Source organism: Macrobrachium rosenbergii, chromosome 51, assembly GCF_040412425.1.
Source record: "Macrobrachium rosenbergii isolate ZJJX-2024 chromosome 51, ASM4041242v1, whole genome shotgun sequence".
In the NCBI taxonomy this organism is placed as follows: Eukaryota; Metazoa; Arthropoda; class Malacostraca; order Decapoda; family Palaemonidae; genus Macrobrachium; species Macrobrachium rosenbergii.
Genome location: NC_089791.1, coordinates 48,057,368 through 48,077,382, shown reverse-complemented (window position 1 = coordinate 48,077,382; position 20,015 = coordinate 48,057,368). Strand labels below are relative to the sequence as shown.

General features: G+C 36.2%; 1 protein-coding gene across 5 annotated transcripts in view; it reads left to right on the top strand.

The window, feature by feature from the left end:
• The window catches only part of LOC136833381 (myelin transcription factor 1), an 862,112-nt gene extending 842,097 nt beyond the window's left edge, over positions 1-20,015 (top strand). For all 5 annotated transcript variants that reach the window (XM_067095437.1, XM_067095439.1, XM_067095438.1 and 2 more), the window contains 11 exons: positions 228-428; positions 2,047-3,376; positions 3,559-3,828; positions 4,025-4,302; positions 4,644-4,854; positions 6,000-6,122; positions 8,458-8,706; positions 9,546-9,608; positions 10,116-10,384; positions 13,720-13,853; positions 16,534-20,015. In XM_067095437.1, coding sequence (XP_066951538.1) covers positions 228-428; positions 2,047-3,376; positions 3,559-3,828; positions 4,025-4,302; positions 4,644-4,854; positions 6,000-6,122; positions 8,458-8,706; positions 9,546-9,608; positions 10,116-10,384; positions 13,720-13,853; positions 16,534-16,803 — 3,398 coding nt within the window. In that variant the 3' untranslated portion in view covers positions 16,804-20,015. The remainder of the gene's footprint in view (positions 1-227; positions 429-2,046; positions 3,377-3,558; positions 3,829-4,024; positions 4,303-4,643; positions 4,855-5,999; positions 6,123-8,457; positions 8,707-9,545; positions 9,609-10,115; positions 10,385-13,719; positions 13,854-16,533) is intronic.

Sequence of the window (20,015 nt, the reverse complement as noted above, 5' to 3'; positions counted from 1 at the left end):
CCCAACCATCACCTTTGTTGTGTCATGCAGGAGGGTATTTCCCGGCATTAAAAGTTTTCTTATTCAAGTAAGTTTAAAACTATTACCTTGTCCATGATTTTGTTATGTACTTGTATGCATAAGTTTTGTCATCCTCAAATTGGTTGGTTTATTATAACAAGATATTATTATTGCTGTTGTCTTCATTATTACCAATATTATTTACATATTTTCTTCTTGCCCTGCAGTCCTTGCAGCTCACGAGACTATCGTCAAGTGCCCGACGCCGGGCTGCTCCGGGCGCGGCCACGTCAACCAGTCCCGCCACTGCCACCGCTCCCTGTCCGGCTGCCCTGTTGCTGCCGCTTCCAAACAGGCCGCGAGACACGCCCGCCAACGCATGGCACTGCTGCAGCAGCCCCCACACATCCCGCCACTCCAACAAACAGGTGAAGTATTTGTTGTTGGGACTGAATCAGTGATATGAAAAAAATAAACATGAAATTGGTCTGATTTTGATAATGAATAAAGCATTTGTTCTTTTAATATCAGCAACAAAGGCTTGCCACAGGTCTAGTTAAACACTTAATACCTGTAATTATAAATACCCTGTACAGTAATAGGTAAAAGCCAAGTTAGGTATAGTTATACAAATTATTATTATTATTATTATTATTATTATTATTATTATTATTATTATTATTATTATTATTATTATTATTATAACACCAACAAAAATGTAAAGTGTATTGGTTAGATTAAATGACCTATTATTATTTTGTACTATTATTATTCTGATCAAAACCCATGGTATGTCCATGGTGATGTAAGGCTTCAGGAAGAATCCAGGGTATCCTTACCTCAGACTATATAAGCAAAGGCTTTTCTTTATTTAAAAGAAAATATAATTATGTACCAGTGATGGTGATATGGCATTTCATTCCACATCTTCCCTGTTGAAGCTGGTTGAAGCTGGTATTTTATCAAAGAAAGAAGCATGATTCATATTGAATACCTAATTTTTGGCTGAGCAAAGGCTTTTCTTTATTTAAAAGAAAATATAATTATGTACCAGTGATGGTGATATGGCATTTCATTCCACATCTTCCCTGTTGAAGCTGGTTGAAGCTGGTATTTTATCAAAGAAAGAAGCATGATTCATATTGAATACCTAATTTTTGGCTGCTGTTATACAGAAGAGATAAAACCAGCCTTTATTCACGTTAACTGTAAAAATCTGTATGGCATTCTCTTAATTCTTAGGCAGCAAATCTTGTTCATTTAAACAGTTGCCCTTTGAATAATTTACTCGAAAGTCCAGCAGTGAAATATTGCTTTAAATTAGCCAGTAAGAAATATAATCCTAATTGTGGTTATTGGGAAATGCACAGTACAGTATATTGGACTTTGAAAAATCAGAATCAGAATCTTAGTATTGCTCTGTAATATCTTATATTTTTAAACATTATAGTCAGGGAGTAAATGTAGTCATTGACTAGGGTGACAGAATGGATGGAAATAAGTTACTGTCGATTGTACTGGTGATTAAAAATGCTGGTACTGTAATAAGAAAAAATTATGAGAAAATGATGTTCATAATCAAAAAGAAACATCCCTTGTTGGATAGGTTATTATGCTCTTTTGTCACTGAAATACAAAATCCATAATTTATAATACAGAGTTTTGTAATGAAGAGTAAAGTACTTTCATTGTTTTCTAAATCTTTAATAAAAAAAATGTTTGCTCCAAACTTAGCATTTAATATGTTCATAGTGAAGAAGCTGAACTATGTACAGTACTGTTGTAATTATTTATTTATAAAAACCTTAGTCCACTTGAACTGTATGACTTCCCACAAGAGCTTGAGATAGAGGCAAATTGCCAACCATAAAGTTGATAAGATGCATTTTGTGAACCTTTATAATCGTTTTTAATGCTAAAATGGTTTTTATTATAATTATGAAAGTTATTGGATTTAATATATTGACTGATCAGAGCGGTATTTTACCCTATTAGCAATAATTCTTGTTGAAACAGATTTGATAATTCAGTAATATTCCTTTACAGCTCCAACAGCAGACCGCTTACTCCGACCTGTGTGCTTGGTAAAACAACTAGATTTTTCTCAGCCTTCTTTGCCGCTTCTCCCTGGGGCTGCACCTTCAACGGCCTCTGTATCAACCACATCTGGTACTCTGACAGTTTCTTCAGCAGCTTCATCAACAGTTACATCATCAATACCTTTCCCAGTATCATCAATTACGGCAGATTCTTCCAGTCAGTTTCAGGTGTCTGATATACCTTCAAAATCCTCCAAACCAGTAGTATTTCCTTCAACTTCATCTTCAAGTTTACCTACCTTGATACCACTCAAACAAGAAATTTGTTCTACGTCTTCCACACCTTCTGTATCATTAACTAAGGTAACAGTGCCCAGTGTTCCTTCTCCACAAGGGTTTGCATCCTTGTGTTCTCCAGTGCGAGAAGACAACACGAGCCCTACTGAAGGCTCTCCTTCCTCAGCTGTAAGTCCATCTGCAATACTTTGTGCTGCTAAAATCTCTGCCAGTTCATCTGGAAGCTCCTCTGCTTCTCCTGACCATTGTGGCGAAGCACAATTATCCGATCGTGAAAACTTAATGGAGACTTCGACTGTGCCACCCCCCACACCTCACGAACCACCTAGTCTTCAACCTCAAGATCCACCTAAGGCCTGCATGGAGGAAGTAGCAGGGGGAGGTAGACTAGCTCTTACTCCAACAAATAACAATAATACCAGTACAACAAATAACAATAACAACAATAGTACCACTGCAACCTTAACTACCACTACAAACAGTAGCACTAGCAGCACGAGAACAAATACTCATAGCCCAAGTAAGCCTCTGGCATCTTTAGGCTCTTCAGTGAATGCAAAGGTTTCAGAAGGTGGAGGGCTTGGATGTTTTGGTTACAAAGGAGAAGATGAAGCAGGATTAATTCGACCAGCACCCATAACTGAAGTACGAGCAAGTGAGGCCAGGTTTGATATACCACATTCGTACACAACTCTAGATCTGGACCGACAAGCAGCCATCCCTGTTTCACAGCCTCACATGCCCCCTACTCCAACAACATTCGATACAACAACAGTTGCAGGAGGAACTTCATTGCCAGGTGCCTCTATAACACCTATGACTCCTGCACCAGGCCCAATTGTAGGAACTAATGGTCCAATTGTTCCACATGTTCCATTTGATGGCCTAAAGCCTCCAGTTACAACAGAGTACCCAATCACCACAACTCACAACAGCTTCTTCATGAATAAAGCATGTGGGGCAGAGGTTAAACTTAATGACACAACACCTTGTTCTGTTGCATGTATGCCTCCTGTACCACCTAACACCATGTACCAAAGGTCAGTTTCACTTCATTTATGCTAAATACTCCATTTTCAGTTTGTTTTATAATGCAATATATCAAGTAGCTTCTTATATTTAATATAAAAATTCAGTACCCTTAAATTTAAACCTGTAAGTTATGATCCACTTCTTTTTAAAGAACATATATATACAGTACTCATGATATTTTCTGTCACAGCCCTGGATACCGGTATGACAGCTCAGCCATCAATCTAAGTGTCAAAACATCAGCATTAGGGCCCAACCCCATGTCCCCAGCCAATGTAATGGACCTGTCTGGACCCATGGGTACTGGAGGCCCCATGGTAACCTCCCCACAGTATCCAGGACCTGGTGTTTCTCCATGCTACAGTGGGCCACAGTTAGTATCTCCAGGCAGTTCTCATGATTCCCAGCATACCAACCAAACACTTGACCTCTCCTTGGCCCGTCCGCCTGGCTCACTCAGGTATCTTTAGTCTTGTGGTTGAGACATGCCCATTGTTGTCAAACCACATGCTTTGCAAGATATAATGCAAGTAAATACTTCCTCCATTTAAGATTTCTGAATCCTCCAAATAGTTATTTCCATCCATTTCCTAACATTAGAATTATTGGTAGGAAATATATTTGGAACACTACAATGTATTTCTTATCCTTTACAGTGGTCCAACCAGTCCTGAATACAGCCCACCTTCACGTTTAGGGTCTGCTTACCCTGGTGGCGGGGGACCTTTCCAGCAGCCGCAAAGTATTGACGAACAAACTGAACCTGTTGATTTCTCGTCACCTGCAGAACCTGTGAATTTCAGTCTAGCCAGACCACTAGAATATGGTGTTACCCCTGATTATGCACGAGCACCTACTGCTTCAGCTTGTCCACCTCATGACAACACTTATGCTACAACTCCAGACAGAACACATGATTACAGGAATATGAATGGTAAGTATTTTATACTAAGTCTGTTGGAAGTCTCATCTGTTTTTGTACTAACCATAAAACAAGATTATTTATCTAATACTATATGTCATGTAGATACTGTTGGGCAATAGAATGGCCTTTAACAAAGATTCCATATTTCCTATTTACGATTCCTTCTGCATAAACTAATATTGTAAGCATCATCTTGGAATTCTGTTTCACAACTAACCACCTATGAATGATGTTCTATAACTCAAGTAGGTACTGTACTGTCATACCTAAATTTCTTACTATAGTATGGTAGTATATTATACAAATTTATTACTAACACTGAATTATAAACTTTTCTGCAACTAACAAAGGTTACAACTCCATGACTACACGCCCATATGATGTAACAGCTGCATATAACACTGGTTATATGGGTTACCAAGGCTACCAGGGTGGCTACATGGGTGCAGGTAGTTATGGGGCTGCCATGGGTGGGGACTATATGACAACCACTGCCTGCACTACTCCATATCAACTTTCTCCATCCCGTTCACAGCCCCCCTCAACACCTATGCCTGATAGGTATGATGATCATTCAGTAATGCTTTTAATGAGTGGAATGTTGACATTTTGAGTTGAATGCATCTTCCCAGGATATTTAAAATAAGGTTCGATAGTTGAATATCTCAGTTAGATAGTTTTAGGTAAAGGTTAATTGTGTATGTAGATTACATGGCGTGTTCTCATCAAATACAGTTAATCTTAGGTATTTCCCACATCCCTAAAAATGTAATTGCTCTGACATTTGATTGGAGAATGGGGTTATTACAATTTAGTTTCATGGTCAGTGTTACAATTAACTAGTTATTTCCAGCACTAACTCATAGACCAAACTCCCACAAATCAAAATCAAATCAGAGTAACTAGTTATACATATACCCTTCTTGTTGCATACAAATAAGGATAGCCCCTTTTATAGTGTATATCTTACTATTGCAGTGTCTTCCTGATTTCAAAATTAACTTGGATAAAAGTAATTTTAATACCTTATAAACACGTAAAAGATGTGACGATTGGCAGAGTATTGTATTGAAGGGTTTGCTGTGAAAGGTCAATAAAGTTGGATGGTTTTGCTTAAGTTTTTCCTCTTCAACTGTACAGTTTAGCATTTTCTCTGTTTACCTTTCCCAACTTCCTAACTAGTGTTCCTCTCTCAGCTGGGTACCAGCCTGTACTCTATCCCACTATAATAGTATGAAGTAACATACAAACTTGTAAATTTAGATTTAGTTTTGTTGCTCTATTGATTTTGCAGTATTATCATATATCTCACTCAAGGATTTAATAATGTTCAGTAATGCACTATAAGTCACTCTATAGTGTTCATTTTGTATTTGATTTGCTGTGTCTGCAAATTATTTTTTATAGTAAAACCATCAATAAATTAATTTTTGCTGGCAGTGATATTGATACCATTGTTGTTGTTGAGGCTAATTTCAATATACAGTATTTACTTCTGTTGATTACATTTTGAATTTATCTTACTTGTACAGTTCTGTACAGTGCTACCTGTATCTGTATTTTTGATTTTAGTTTTTACAATACTGTAAAATCTATCCATATATCTGATTTCAAGATTAAAAAATTATTAAAGTAACATCTTTGCAGACATCATTAATTTTATCAGTGATTTTCATGAGTGAGTTTAATAGAGGTATTTTGCTCAGTAACAGTGTTCGGGCATACTCGCGTTCCAGCAGTAGACGTGATGGAAAGGAGCTCATCCAGTGTCCAACTCCAGGATGTGATGGTATGGGTCACGTGACTGGCAACTACGCCACCCATCGAAGGTTAGTGGAGAGCCGTAATATGAAGGCACACACTTTGCTCCAGCGGATCCTAAGGGGTGTGCCTAGGAGTAAATACTTTTTTTTTTTCTTTTCATGTTTATATTAAATGTTAGAGAATATGGAACATAAATGTCACAATTTTTTTCCTCAGCCAAGCTTTTGTCCATAATTTATGATTGTGGTATTTTTCATCTGGCATACTAATTACCAGATATCAAGACCCAAGTATAATGTACCGTACATTGCAGACCTTAAAACTAATAGCCATTCCCATACTCATTGCAGATTAACATTATTGTTACAGCACAAGTTTTCCTAAAAATATTAACCTGAAAATACAGTATGTTTTAAAAGGTTTTAATTTTTCATATACTGTATGGCACTTTTAGGGGAAATTTGCTTAATCTACAATAAATCCACGTAACCCTTCTAAGATTTTGGGGGTCAAAAACTCATCTGTGGAAAACATATGTTCTGACTTAGTGCATAAAGGCTTGCACATAATATTCTTCAACAATTTGTCATAACTGTATTTTCCATGATGCAATGCTGTTTCTGGTCTTACTTTGAAGTAAAATAATTACTGTATTTTATTGTAGTACCCTTAAGAATAAAAACAAAATTATATAGTCTGGTGCACTTATAAATTCTTTTTGTACCATGAAAAAAACAATAAATTTTGTTTTGAATTATTTATTATTGTTATTTATGCTGGTTTTTGCATAAAAAGGCAAAACTTTTTGTAGCTTTGTATTTTGGACAATTTTAGTGATTATGCTCTTTAAACAGCCCCCTGTTAATGTCAGAGATTGTTAAACCATTCACCAACACATTTCCCAATGTTACCAGACATAAATACAGTATACTGATATCACCTCAAGGGTTGTAACTTTGTAATATCATAGGGCAAGATGCCATTTGATTAACGTCTTTGAAATATCTTAGGGATGTATACCCAGTTTGTCGAATTTCTGCATAATTACAAGACTAAACCATTTACTTAGGATGTAAAGTAAAACTGTAGCCCAGAGATAATTCTGTATTTAAGCAGAATCACAGTAACTTTGTTTTCCTTGTGGATATTAAGCTTCTGTGCACATATATAAATTCTAAAGTTAAAATGTCAGTAACTTGAAGGTTATATGACCAGTTACTTAATTTGCCTTGTAATAAATATCAAGTTGAATGGGGTGTTCCTTTTTACAAAATGAAGGTTTAGAAGGCTGGCTAGTACACAAATGTATTCTTGGGAAATAAAATATTCTCAACTAATTACCCACAAGTTGTCTTCATTCTTGTAGCAAAACAGCATCTCCCTTAACATGAAAGTGACATGAGATTTATTCAGTGGTATGCCAGTTATGTTGTGCTTCAATATTTTCCTCTTAAACAAGGCAATGTTTGAATTATAGTGATGAAGTTAATAAACAATGAGCAGTAAGAAGTACTGTACAGTAATGTACAGTTTTAGCTCTCGACAAAGCCGCTGTATTTGTGGATTTTTTATTATGTTCTTAATATTTAAGAGCTGCAGTGTATTCAAGTACACTATTTGAATGACAGTGATTTTATGGATTTTCTTATTTTTCATCCATTGAACTGAAATATTGTGTGAAGCACAGGTCCTTTTTTTATTAGAAAATTCCACTTTCAATTATACCACAATCAAATTAATATTTTAAAATGTTGATGATTCCACTTATGATTTTCTTTTTAGTGTTGGTTGAGGAGATTTAATTGTACATATCCTATTCTCCTTGTGAACTAATAATATCTTTGTTTATAAAACAGGCATTTTTAATGTAAGTTTTTTATAATTTAAGATTAGGATAGTTACTTGTGAAACTTTCAAAGTTTTTCATGTAACTATGCTAAATGCACCAGGACATAACCTCTTACTATATGGATCTAAGCTTTGATATTCATCATGAGAAAGCATAGTAGAGTAAAGTAGAGTAAAACAGAAACTGAAAAAGATCTTCTCTGTAACTTGCTGGTAACATATATGGGTGAGAGGGTAGCATTTTGGGTATTTTTTGCAAATATTTCATTAAAGTCATCCACATTAGAGCAGCAAGGGCTGGTTTTCTCAGGATGACATACCTAACACAGAGTGATGTGCCTTCACCTTACAAGGGCTGGGGACGTTTGAAGCAAAGAGCATTCTTCACACAGATGACTATGAGCATTGTCTAACAGGCAGTAGCTCTCTGCCAAAAATTACTGCTATTCAGCATTGGTTTCACATCACCTTAAAAATCATTCCTTATGAACAGTCATACCAGCCTCTTGTAATCTACCCAACCACCCATCGTATGTAACCTATTGCACACAGTCTTGGTCAAAAAAATCTTCACTTGGCCAAGTCTATACTCGCCCCACCATCCAGCCTGTCCGGATGTCCACGAGCTGACCGATCGACTATCCAGCATCAGACGCAGGAGCTGAAGTGTCCTACCCCTGGTTGTGATGGATCTGGTCATGTAACAGGGAACTACTCATCACATCGATCTCTCTCCGGTTGTCCCAGAGCCAACAAACCAAAACATAAACCTAAGGACTCTCAGGACTCTGAGCCACTCCGGTGAGTGTCACTAATGTTAGTTTGTTTGTAAAAGAAAACAAAGTGAGAGGTTTAACAAAGACAAAATCTTGTGGTATTGGAACTATGGTAAGATGGTTATATGTATATTTTCAAATTCTTCAATGTAAGATTTTTATGCTTACTGTAAGTTTTACCATAGTTTCCAGATCACCAACTCTGGTTTGTAGTTTTGTGTGTGTGTGTGTTGCAGTGTCTGTACCCGCTTTTGTTGGACACCTTTTAAGGGCCAAACCTTACTCTAGCTAAGGTCCGAGGCTTGGACCCTTGCCATGCTGTACTCATACTGCAGTATTTATCATTATAACTGTATGACATCACCAATGACTCAAAGTATCTGAGTCTAGCACCCTAGCATGTTTTCATCCATACTTGAGTTTGCTGCATGAAGAGTTGTAAATTTCAGCCCAAATCTGCTGTTCTGGAGAAATTTGTGGCATAATCATATGCGTAGTACAGTAAATAAACAGAGAGGTCCAAGCCTCACCCTCAGTTGCTGGTGTGGTCCAGTCCTCTGCCCTTTAATGTGTTTCAAAAGTTGGTGTATGGGAGGCCCAATGTAACTGAAGCCCAGTCATCCATGGATTGACCATTTGCTAATTAATCAGTCATATGATATAAGTTGTTTTACAATTAGTAAAGTTTAAATTAAAAAAAAATTGAACTGGTGTTGCACCAGATTGTAGAGTCATAGTTATATAGTTATCAGTCTGCCAGGGAGTAAGTAGGGAGTGCCATAACCCCCGCCCTCCCTCCTGAAGCGCTGCTCTTGCCCCACTCACCTCACATGACCTCACTGACTGCCATTGTGCTGCCCTTAGCTGTCCAGTCCCTGGATGTGATGGGTCGGGGCACTCCACGGGCAAGTTTCTCAGTCACAGGAGGTAAGAAGGCCTGAGCTTACGGGAGCCAGAACCAAACACCACTTGAGGCCTTCACTTCCTATTGTCTGCCACATTTATAGTACTGCGTTTACTACAGTAATATGGGAGGGACACTTGTTTTGACGCTTAGAATGTAGTTTCTATTTATATTTGGGGGTTCAATTGATATCCTTCCAAAACTCTGGAAAAATTCTAAAGAATGTTTCAATTGATTCACATTTCTTGAAAACTTCCATTAATGTATTTAAAACCTTAAATTCAACATGAAACATTCTGTAACTGATCCAAATTGCTGGACAAAACCTTAAAAAAGGGGTTTCCAGCTGACCTCAAGTGGAGTTCTACCACTGGATCCCATTTATTATTACCATGCTATTGCCCCTTATCGGACATACTGCATGCTAAGCTGAAAAATAAGTAGCCAAATTTGGTAATATTGAGAGAATGTGTAGTAGTGGCGGCCGCTGTTCAGGTGGCAGACTAACTTGCCGTGGTGTGTATCCCCAGTGCCTCGGGCTGTCCCATCGCCAACCGCAACAAGATGCGCTCCCTGGAGGGGGGCGGGGGGGCGGGTCTGGGCATGGGCGTCCCCACTGGGTTAGCTGCCATGAACGATCCTCGGCCTCCCCTCCTGGCGGCCTCATATTCAACGGGTGCACCTACGGGCCCACCCACAGCTGCCCACTCCCTCTTGGCCCGCCCACTCCTCCACCCACTCCAGCCCCCTCCTGCCAAGAAGCTTAGGATGGATGATCCAGCCATGACCTTCAAAACAGGTGCGTCCTGCATGCTGTTGTCTGCCATTCCATTGTCCCTGCCCTTTACTCATTCCACAAAGATTCATACTGAAATGATTATAACAGTTTTAAAACTTAAGTATGTAACAAAAAAGAAACTTTAAATATGCAGTCACATTAGTAATTTTGATTGAAGGTTTGCTACCCATTCAGATAATTTCATTTTTGGAGTGTCTCGTAAGGTTTTAATAAGGCTATTGAGAAATTTCTTAATAGCATATTTACTGTACTATGAAATATAATGCATGCCAAAACTATTTCCAGATGTGTGACCCAGCAATCCTTCTTTTAATGTTAAAAACAAATTCAGTTTTTACCCAGATATAAATCAAAGATAAACAAAATAGGTTTTTATGTTATGATATAAAATCATGTGTTGGTTGCTATACAATAATGAAAAATACAGTTATGTTAGTAGTTCATTATTAAGTCAGAATTGCAATGTTTAATTTTTACTCCATGATAGATTTCTCACATCTTGCTTTAGTTGTTTCAAAACTTTTTGACATTCAGGATATTGTTGCTAATGTATTGTAAAGAATATGTCATTATAGTTTGATGTTGCTAATGTGTGGTAAAGATCATTGTAATATACCTAAGCATACCTCACTGACAAGTCAGGACCTGGGTTCTTTGGAGATAACTGGCACAGTGCTTATGTTACGCTTAGAGAATTGAATTACTTCACAGTGTAAGTTCAGCTGAAAGTGAGTTTTTCACTTTAATGTTTGCTTAATGAATGTGACCTAAAACTTAAAAATATGGCAAAATGTTTGCAACTTCCAGAAAAGTGGAAATTATTGCTCCTTTAGGCCCTTCAGTGCTCTTCCTATCTTAAGGCCTGTGACATCAAAACCACTTTGATGTTCTCGTAACCAAGTTTTCATATTTAACTAAATCAAGAATTATTTTTTTCATATAACTTAATCCACAGCTTAATTGGTAGTTTCCTTTTTATATTTATTCTGGTAAAGCAGAATATCAAAACAATCTATGTTTAAGATTACTTAAAACTTGAGTTATTTAGGCAGCTGAAGAAAAATGGGTCCTGCATTGTCATGAGTTTGGGGTCCTGCATTGTCATGAGTGACTTGTTTCAATTGAGCTTAACAGCAAAAATGTATTGTATCTTCTGCAAATGCATTAATGAAATTTCACAAAAATTTCCTTTTATTATAAGTGGGCTCTTTTGTACATGCAAATTATTAGAATTTTATCAGCCTGCATGTAATTTTTTTGTAGTATTGAACAGATCTTCTTTGCCATTTTATTTATCCCCTGCTTGACGACATGTATTTTAGTGCTGTTGTCTGCAGAATCAAAGATTTATATCATTACTGTAATGTGAATGTAATGGTACCAGTTTATTCAGTGATTTATTGAAAAATGAAGAGAAAATTATATGACTTTTATGAAGCTGAGAAATGCCACGAATTAATTTTTTTCAACATTTTTTGTGTCTGATGAATAATGCATTCAAGAGGTCAAGTACTGTATATGAAGGAAAATGGTAATCTATATTTTCTAAAGTGATTTTAAATGTTTTGGTAATCTGTAATGTTTGGGTGGTCAGTATGCACATTTCAGAAGAAAAAACAGCAGAAAACATTATCATACTAACACTTTACTTAGCTTAAATGAGCAAAGTGAAAACATTCCCAAATAAGTTTCACTCAGGTCAAGAAAATGTTTACCCAACTTTAGCTAGTTACCAGTTAGACTATTTAAGGTATTTTCATTCTCAGTTGGGGAATATATAGCTGATTTCCTAATACCATATATGGTGGGATTAACTACACTTCAGTAATAATTTGTTCTTGGAAACTAATGATCCTGTGTTACAAACAAGTTGAAGTATGATTTCTTCCTTATGTTCATCATTAATGGAAATCATGTCTGGTGACTGCACACAAGCCCTTCTGAAAATCATATTGAAAACATTACATTTTCCAAGGGAGCTTGTTATGAAAAAGCCAAGGGTACATACAGCTCAGTGCTTTTACCTGGTCCAGGCATAAAGACAAAATAAGAAAAAATATATGGGTAGGAAAGAAAGGTGGGGCTTGAAGGGAAGATAGAGCTGCTTCATAAAACAAAGAACATTATAAGAATCAAAAGAAACTGAAACAAAAAAAAATTTCAAGTTTCCTTATGAGGAAATAATATACATACTGATATATCATGTATAAGCCAACTATAGCTTCCTTATTTGTAGAAAGATGCTCTTAGCATTTTGGCTGTCATGTTTGCCAAAGCATTCATTTAATAATACTTAATCTGTTTCCTGTATTTTTTTTAAATATTTACAATCTTAGCTGTTGTAACAAAAAAGTCATTTCTCAAGAGACTTATACATTGCTTGAACAAAACAGACTTCCTGTGTAGTTAAGTATTTTACATTGAGTCAGTTTTGCAAACAGATTAGACTTGTTAAACCGTGTTCTCTTACCAAACTTTGAAACCTTTTATACTTATTTCATGTTACTAGTAACATGAAAACTGCGAAGATTATTTTACATTCAACCTTTAATTTACAGTTGCTGCTTTGCCATTCATTGCCTTATGTTTATGTGAATGATCTAAGAAAACTCATAAGATTCTTAATGTGTCATGATATTCTGGAATAATTTTCTAATAAAAAAATTTTATAAACTTAACAGTTATGCTTTGTTAATGTAAGATATAAAAGGAAAAAAATATAAAATTTCTTACGTATACATTTTTGGCTTGTTATGCATGTTTTTTTACTTGTAAATTTGGTCAGAGCACGATTTTATTCTGTAATTAGAAGTTTGGAAAAATGTAGAAGCCCTTTTTTTTTTATATGCAAAATATTGAAAAATAAGTTTTAATACTCTGTGTAAAGTAACATAGTATGTTACTTATGAATGTTGAGTATTATGTCAGTTGCAAAGAATGTGAACAATTTAGGCTTGCATAACAATTACTGAAAATAAAAGCATGTTACAGGTATTGCTTGCTATATTGTAATGCATTACAGTAAGATTTAAAAGTGGCAAATTTTATTGTCTCCCTGTATTTGTGAAGCTTAATACAATCAGAAAAAATAATTTTTTGTACAGATATGAGGCCAAATTTTTATAAGATACTTCTGGAACTATTTTTCATGTTTTGTTCTGTACTTTCATTTAATCACATTATGTAATAAATGTCTACATTTTACATAAACATTTCAAGTTCATAGCTTGATAAAATCGTCATGTATCAGAAATCCCAGAGGGCAATGAATTTTGAGTGATTTTCACTAAAATGTTTACAATAATCTAAATGCCACATTCTTCTCCCTTTAACAGACGGCGAGGACCACACTGGCTTGGTCTCGGAGATCTCGGAGTTGCAGAAAGAGAACGCTTCCATGGAGGGCCACGTGACCAAATTACGCCATGACGTCTCCTCTATGGAAGCTGCGCTCAAAGCCGAACAGAAGGTATTTAAAATAAATCAGATGATAAACTTAACATTCTTAAAAACCAAGGTTACAACAGGAGGATGCATTAGTGTAGTCCACAACTTTTCCCTCCTTGTATTTGTATTTTCATTTAGGCATATGTAAAGATATATCCTCATTTATTCACATCTTTTCTTACATTCTTGTTTTCTGTATACATTAAAGTGTTAAAACTGTACTCAGGCTACACTTTCATCTGTTTTGCTGTGCAACTATTTCCTTGCTCAAGTTCAAATAGTTTTTGTTTGGTAGGTAACACGAAGCACTGAATGCTAAACTGAAGTTAAGTATACCTTAGTTTTACCAGACCACCGAGGTGATTAACAGCTCTCCTAGGGCTGGCCCGAAGGATTAGACTTATTTTACATGGCTAAGAACCAATTGGTTACTTAGCAACGGGACCTACAGCTTATTGTGGAATCCGAACCACATTATAGCGAGAAATGAATTTCTATCACCAGAAATAAATTCCTCTAACTCTTCATCAGCCGGCCGGGGAATTGAACTCCGGCCCATCGAGTGACAGTCCGCAGCTCTACCGACTCACCCAATGAAGAGCTTTGAATGCTACACTGATCATGCCAGTTGTATCCCAAGTAAGACAACTGTAAAAATGGGTTAGCAGTCAATTAACCCTTCCCCAAAATTTGTTTTACATAGCTTTGATTAATCTTGATTTATAGAGATTGGAATTGCCAGGCAAAAAATTTTAAATTTGTGATTTAAAGGTTTGGTACGAATAATGCTGGTAGCAAGTTATTATCTTCAACAAACCTACAAAGAGGCTTTAAGAGTAGCTTCTCAAATACCTTTGATAAAACTGGGGTAACTGTTATCTGCCTATATTCAGAGGGGTATGAGGATGGAGTTAGTCCCATAGGTAATGCAGCAATGTTTCCCTTCCTCCACAGAAGGAAAACTTGCAATTCTAACTACATAATCTGAAAATAGTAGTAATCTTAAGAGCAGTGAAATCAACAGTCTTTTCAAAAGGTGGGAAGATCCCTTTAGGGTCTATGCTACCATAAATATCAAGGCCCAGAACCAAAGTTTTTGCTTCTCTAAAACTGAAGGCCATTGAACACAACTTAGGCTCTGGAAAGCATGATGAGGCAACACCAAGGACTTACCACACACACTGTGCTCACAAAGGCTTGAGCCCAAAGTTTTTCCTTCTATTTACAAATGCACAGCTGTTCCATTATCTCCTGCAAGGGGAGGCATGCTTGAATCAACTCCAAAGAGTGATGACTTGAGGGTAGACCACCACTAAAGGTTATCACCACTGGAGAGCAAGATCTCCTTTCAACCCTCATTATAAGCTCTTTCAACTTCTCTCTTAGACACCCTGAGCCTGACTTCTAAGTTCAGTGAAATTACGCCTCAAAAAGTCTGTTCGGCTTAACATTTGTCAGTGCACTCATATAATGCTTCTTTTGATGAGCATAAAATAAAAACCAGTTTAATTGTCTAAGGTGCCAGTTTATCCTTTAAGCTTTCCCTTTATTAAGCTGTTGATGCAGCTAGTCATACTTGCTTTGGAATGCATTTTACCACATAGTATTGTTTTTGTCTAATTCGGGGGTTTTACTCTTCCCTGGTTTTGGCTTGTGAGGTTTTTCTATGTCCTTGAGTAGTTGAGCACTATCCATACTTGGGATAAAAATCCTTTAACCTTCATCCCATTTTTTTTTTGGATGTCATTAAGCAGATGAGCATATTTCCATTAGTGTGTTTCAAGACGGGATGAATAGGTTGGGATGCCAGTCCTTTGTTAACCTGCAACTTATTTTCTTTAGGTGTTTAAAGTACTGTAGTTGTGCATATCTCCACACTGGTATTTCAAAAATGACTTGGGATCACAACCCATTGTTAACTTTTGTCCTATTTTTTAGGTGTCATTCAGTAGTTGTGCTTGTCTCAATTAGAGTATTTCAAAAGTGGAGGAACATTTTGGTATCGCACTCTGTTAACCTTTGTACCATTTCATTTTGATGTTATTATGCAGTTGTTCGTATCCCAAGTGAGGTATTTCAAGAGTGGAGGAACCTGGTGGGATCACATTCCTTTGTTAACCTTTGTCTTGTTCTATTTGGGTGTCATTGAACAGTTGAGCAACAAGATTTGTACTGTAGAGTGGAGGAATTTGTTGGGATCCTAATCCTTTGCTAACCTTAATCTTGGGTGTCATTAAGGTGTTGATCATATCCTTGTTGGGATATTTAAAAGAGTGTAGGAACATATTAGGGGTCACAGTCCTATGGGAACCTTTATCCCATTTTGTTTTAAAGCACTTATGTTTTGTATCCATTTTCACTATATTGTTCAGACATGAAGTTGCTGCTTATTCTTTCTTGTTCCAATCAGTATCCCAGTCCAATACAACTTGATAAGTTTTTAATTTTTTTATTGATTTATTTTTTTTTGAAAGAGCAAATAGGTAAGAACCTTACAAGAGGTACATCAAACAGATTTTGTTCCTTATTTTCCTGGCTTGTGAATTAGTTTGATTTTGTGTAAATATTGACACTTTATGTATCAGTACTAATGAAAGTGAGATGTATACCACATCAAAATATATTGACTTCAATTAATGATGGTAGCAATGTTTTTTACATTTTAGTTCACAGCATACTTGAATAATTTAATTTTTTTTCAGGAGGCGGCTGGTGCTGGTGAGAGAGGAGCGCAGCTAACCGAATACTATGAATCCTTGCGGAACAATGTAATGTCATTGCTAGAGCATGTGAAGCTGCCTGGAGGCGGAGGCACAGTGAATAATGACCGCATCGGTCCAGATAACTTTGATTCATATCTTTCAAAGATACATTCTTTGTGCACAGAAAATTACTGTGAAGATAACAGACCTCTTTATGACAGTGTACGGTCTGCTCTCCATGATTTCACTGTGCCACCTACACCCATCTGACATGACTAGGGGTACGCCGGGGCGGGTACAGCTCCCACCATGGCTGCACCCACTGTCCCGCCCACCCATTCATATTTTCCAGCCTCCTTTACAACACCATTCTTTGGTGTTCCACCAGTGAATACCACCATGCCAAATAGTACACCTGTGGGTAACAATATGAGCAGTAACATCAGCAGCAGTAACACTACCACTTTTACCACTTCCAGCAATAGTCATAACAGTGGTGTTAATCCTACTAATGGATCTGTGGGTAACAGCAGGTGACGGGTGCAGTTTCCTTCCCAGATTTCAGCTGAATAGACTACAAACACTCAACAATTTTACGGAAGGGAGAATTATTAGCCTTGCTAAATAACCTTTCATACAAAAAGCTTGTTGGCCCAGATGGGCATTGATCAGTTTCCCAATGCCCTAGTACCCCTAAATGTGGTCTGACATTTGAAGTCAGACCTCATGTCCCATGCTTGGCTCTATGGTCCCAGGCATTGCTCACCTTCTAGTGTTGCCATTCCCATCACGAGCTTTAAAGTCTGCGATGTTATTGTACATAATCTCTGAAACATTCTGTAAAGGCATGTTTCTTTAGGGCTAGTCATTTGTTGGTGTATTTATTATTATGTATAGGCAATTAGCTTGCATTACACTGTCGAATATAGTATTGTGTGTATCCAGAATATCGACATTGTTACAAGGTAATTGCCTATTGGGCCAAGCCAGTGTGATGACGTAAGTGTTAGAATAGAAGGCTTTTATTTCTTTGTATACATCTTTACTTTATTGTGAGAAGTGGTGTTTCTCAGGTTAGGTTTGAATGGTAACTTATCGCATTGATGGTTTAGCAGCCATTAAGAAATTACAGTATTCAGATTGTTTTTTAAAGCAAGAATATCGTATTGTTCGTCAAAAAAAAATGTTCTAGTCATCTAAGCTTTAACACTCATACATTTTTATACATTATCTTGATTACCTGACTAAAATTGATCAATTGGTTAGAAAAAATTGAATATTAATTCGGTCTATGTAAATATAACTTAATTTATGTTATTTATTTCTAGGTCAAAATAATTTTTCCCTCACAGTTTTCAGCTGTAATCTGATCAAGCAAGTCACACAAAAAGAAAAGAATTTGGCCTGTATTCTTACCCTTTATTGTTGGACAATCAAAATAACCAAACAAATATCCAGCTTCATTGTAAATCTTCTTGTATGTTTGGATTTTGTAAAAATTCTGGATATAAAAAAGGTGTGAATTTTTTTCATGTCGAGTCCTGTCTGACATATATTTGCATATTATAGTAGACAGTAATCAAGTGCTGGAAAGGCATTTTAACAGATAGGACAAGAAAGTTTATTTTATACTGTGAGTTACCTATTGTTATAAATAGATATTTTATATGTATGTTATGTTGATACTGAAGGAGCTCATGACAAGAATTACTGCCCTTTTTCATGAACAGTATTTTATTGTTAATCAGTCATCCAAGTATACTGTGTATGGGATAAATGCTAAACATTTTTAGAAGTGTATTTTGCTAGTACAGGTATTGTCAAATATTTTTTAAATTTCATAACAATCAAATCCCAGATCTTCCCTTAGTATATTTTGTCATTCTGAGTAGCAAATTTGTTGAATGTTTTCAGTTAGTAATCTTAAAGGGATGGTTCCATGTTGTGAGCTCTTTGGGTTGTGTTATGAGTGGATGTTGTATATCCACATACCAGTGAAGCATTACAGGGAAATTTTATTCTGTGTTATATTGTTAGCTATGTTTGCGGCAATTAAGAATTAAGGCAGTGGAAATACTTATAATTAATGCCCTGATTAAGTTTGTTAAATCAATTTATAAGTATCCAAAACTTTTTTTACTCTGAACCTAAACACAAAAGAAGGTGAAACTTCTTGGACTGAGTGTGAACTGTACTTCAGAATAAAAATGAAAGGATGTGGAGGACAAGGAATATATCCAGGAGTGTTACCCTCCTATATCCCATGTGATAGAAAAAGAGAGAAACAATAGCATCCCGGTGTCTGTATATATGGTAATACCCCTACACCTATCGCATAAACTACTAAAGACCCTTTGCTAACCTTTCATTGGTTTATTTCCTTAGTCCCTCCACTACCATACACATTTAAAGTGACAAGAGACAAAAAATTTGTCCTATAGATAGTTATTATCAGCTGGTTAGATTAAAGAATCTGATGGCATCAGCTGGTTAGATTAAAGACTTTGATGGCAAGAGTGCAGTGAAGTTATTGAAAAAACAAAAACATAGGGCCATGCATTTTGACTGAAAATATAAAAAATCAGATTATTATTATTAGTGGTGCATTATATACAGGAAACCAAAATGTTTTGGCAGGGTTTTGTGCTCATTTTTTTCATTTTGTGGGTTTAATTTCCGCATAATAAGTGGCACAAGCGAGGCTTGACTTGGGAAGCCAGAAAAAGCACAAATGCTTACTTTGATTGTGGAAACCTGTGTCTGTGGGAAGAAACAGTGACTGGATGTTTAAAAGGAAAATGTGTCTCAAGTTGTGTATTTTTGTAGATGGCCATGGAATGACCAAATTTTATATGTGTTGTCAATACATACTGCTATGGTTGGACATCTTCAAGTCAAGCTTTCTATCAGTGAATATTATGGTTTTCACGTACTAGATGTGATATATATACTTGGAGATTTCTAAAATCCTAAAATACTCAAAAAATACTTAGTGCAGTATATTTTATTTTTCAAAACAAAGCCAAGATTTTATGTGACATTTGTTCTGAGTAAAGGCAAGACTTTAAGTGACATTTGTTGTTCTTGATATTCCAGTTAAGTGTAAATTGGAGAAATCTTCAAGGATACACAAAAGTTTCTGCAAGGCAATGGCATTTTACTTATTTTAACATTCATGATTTTTTGCATGAAAAAATTAAAATGTTATATTTGAATGTTTCATATGCTTTGTTTTCCATAAATTTTGTTAGGAGTTATTGGACAAAATTGTTTAGACTTATTAGGTTTTGCCTGGTTTCTAAAATATTTATCCCTATTGCCAGCAGTTGAAAAGATACTCAGTCAGTGGATGAAGCCGAGTTATTTTGCGGCTGTTGTTTTAACTTGTGCCCATAATGTCAACTCTGCACCCTTGGGCCATATTTTTTGTATAAATGTACCTTATCACTGAATGTATTAAATTGTCATTTTGAAAAAAAAAA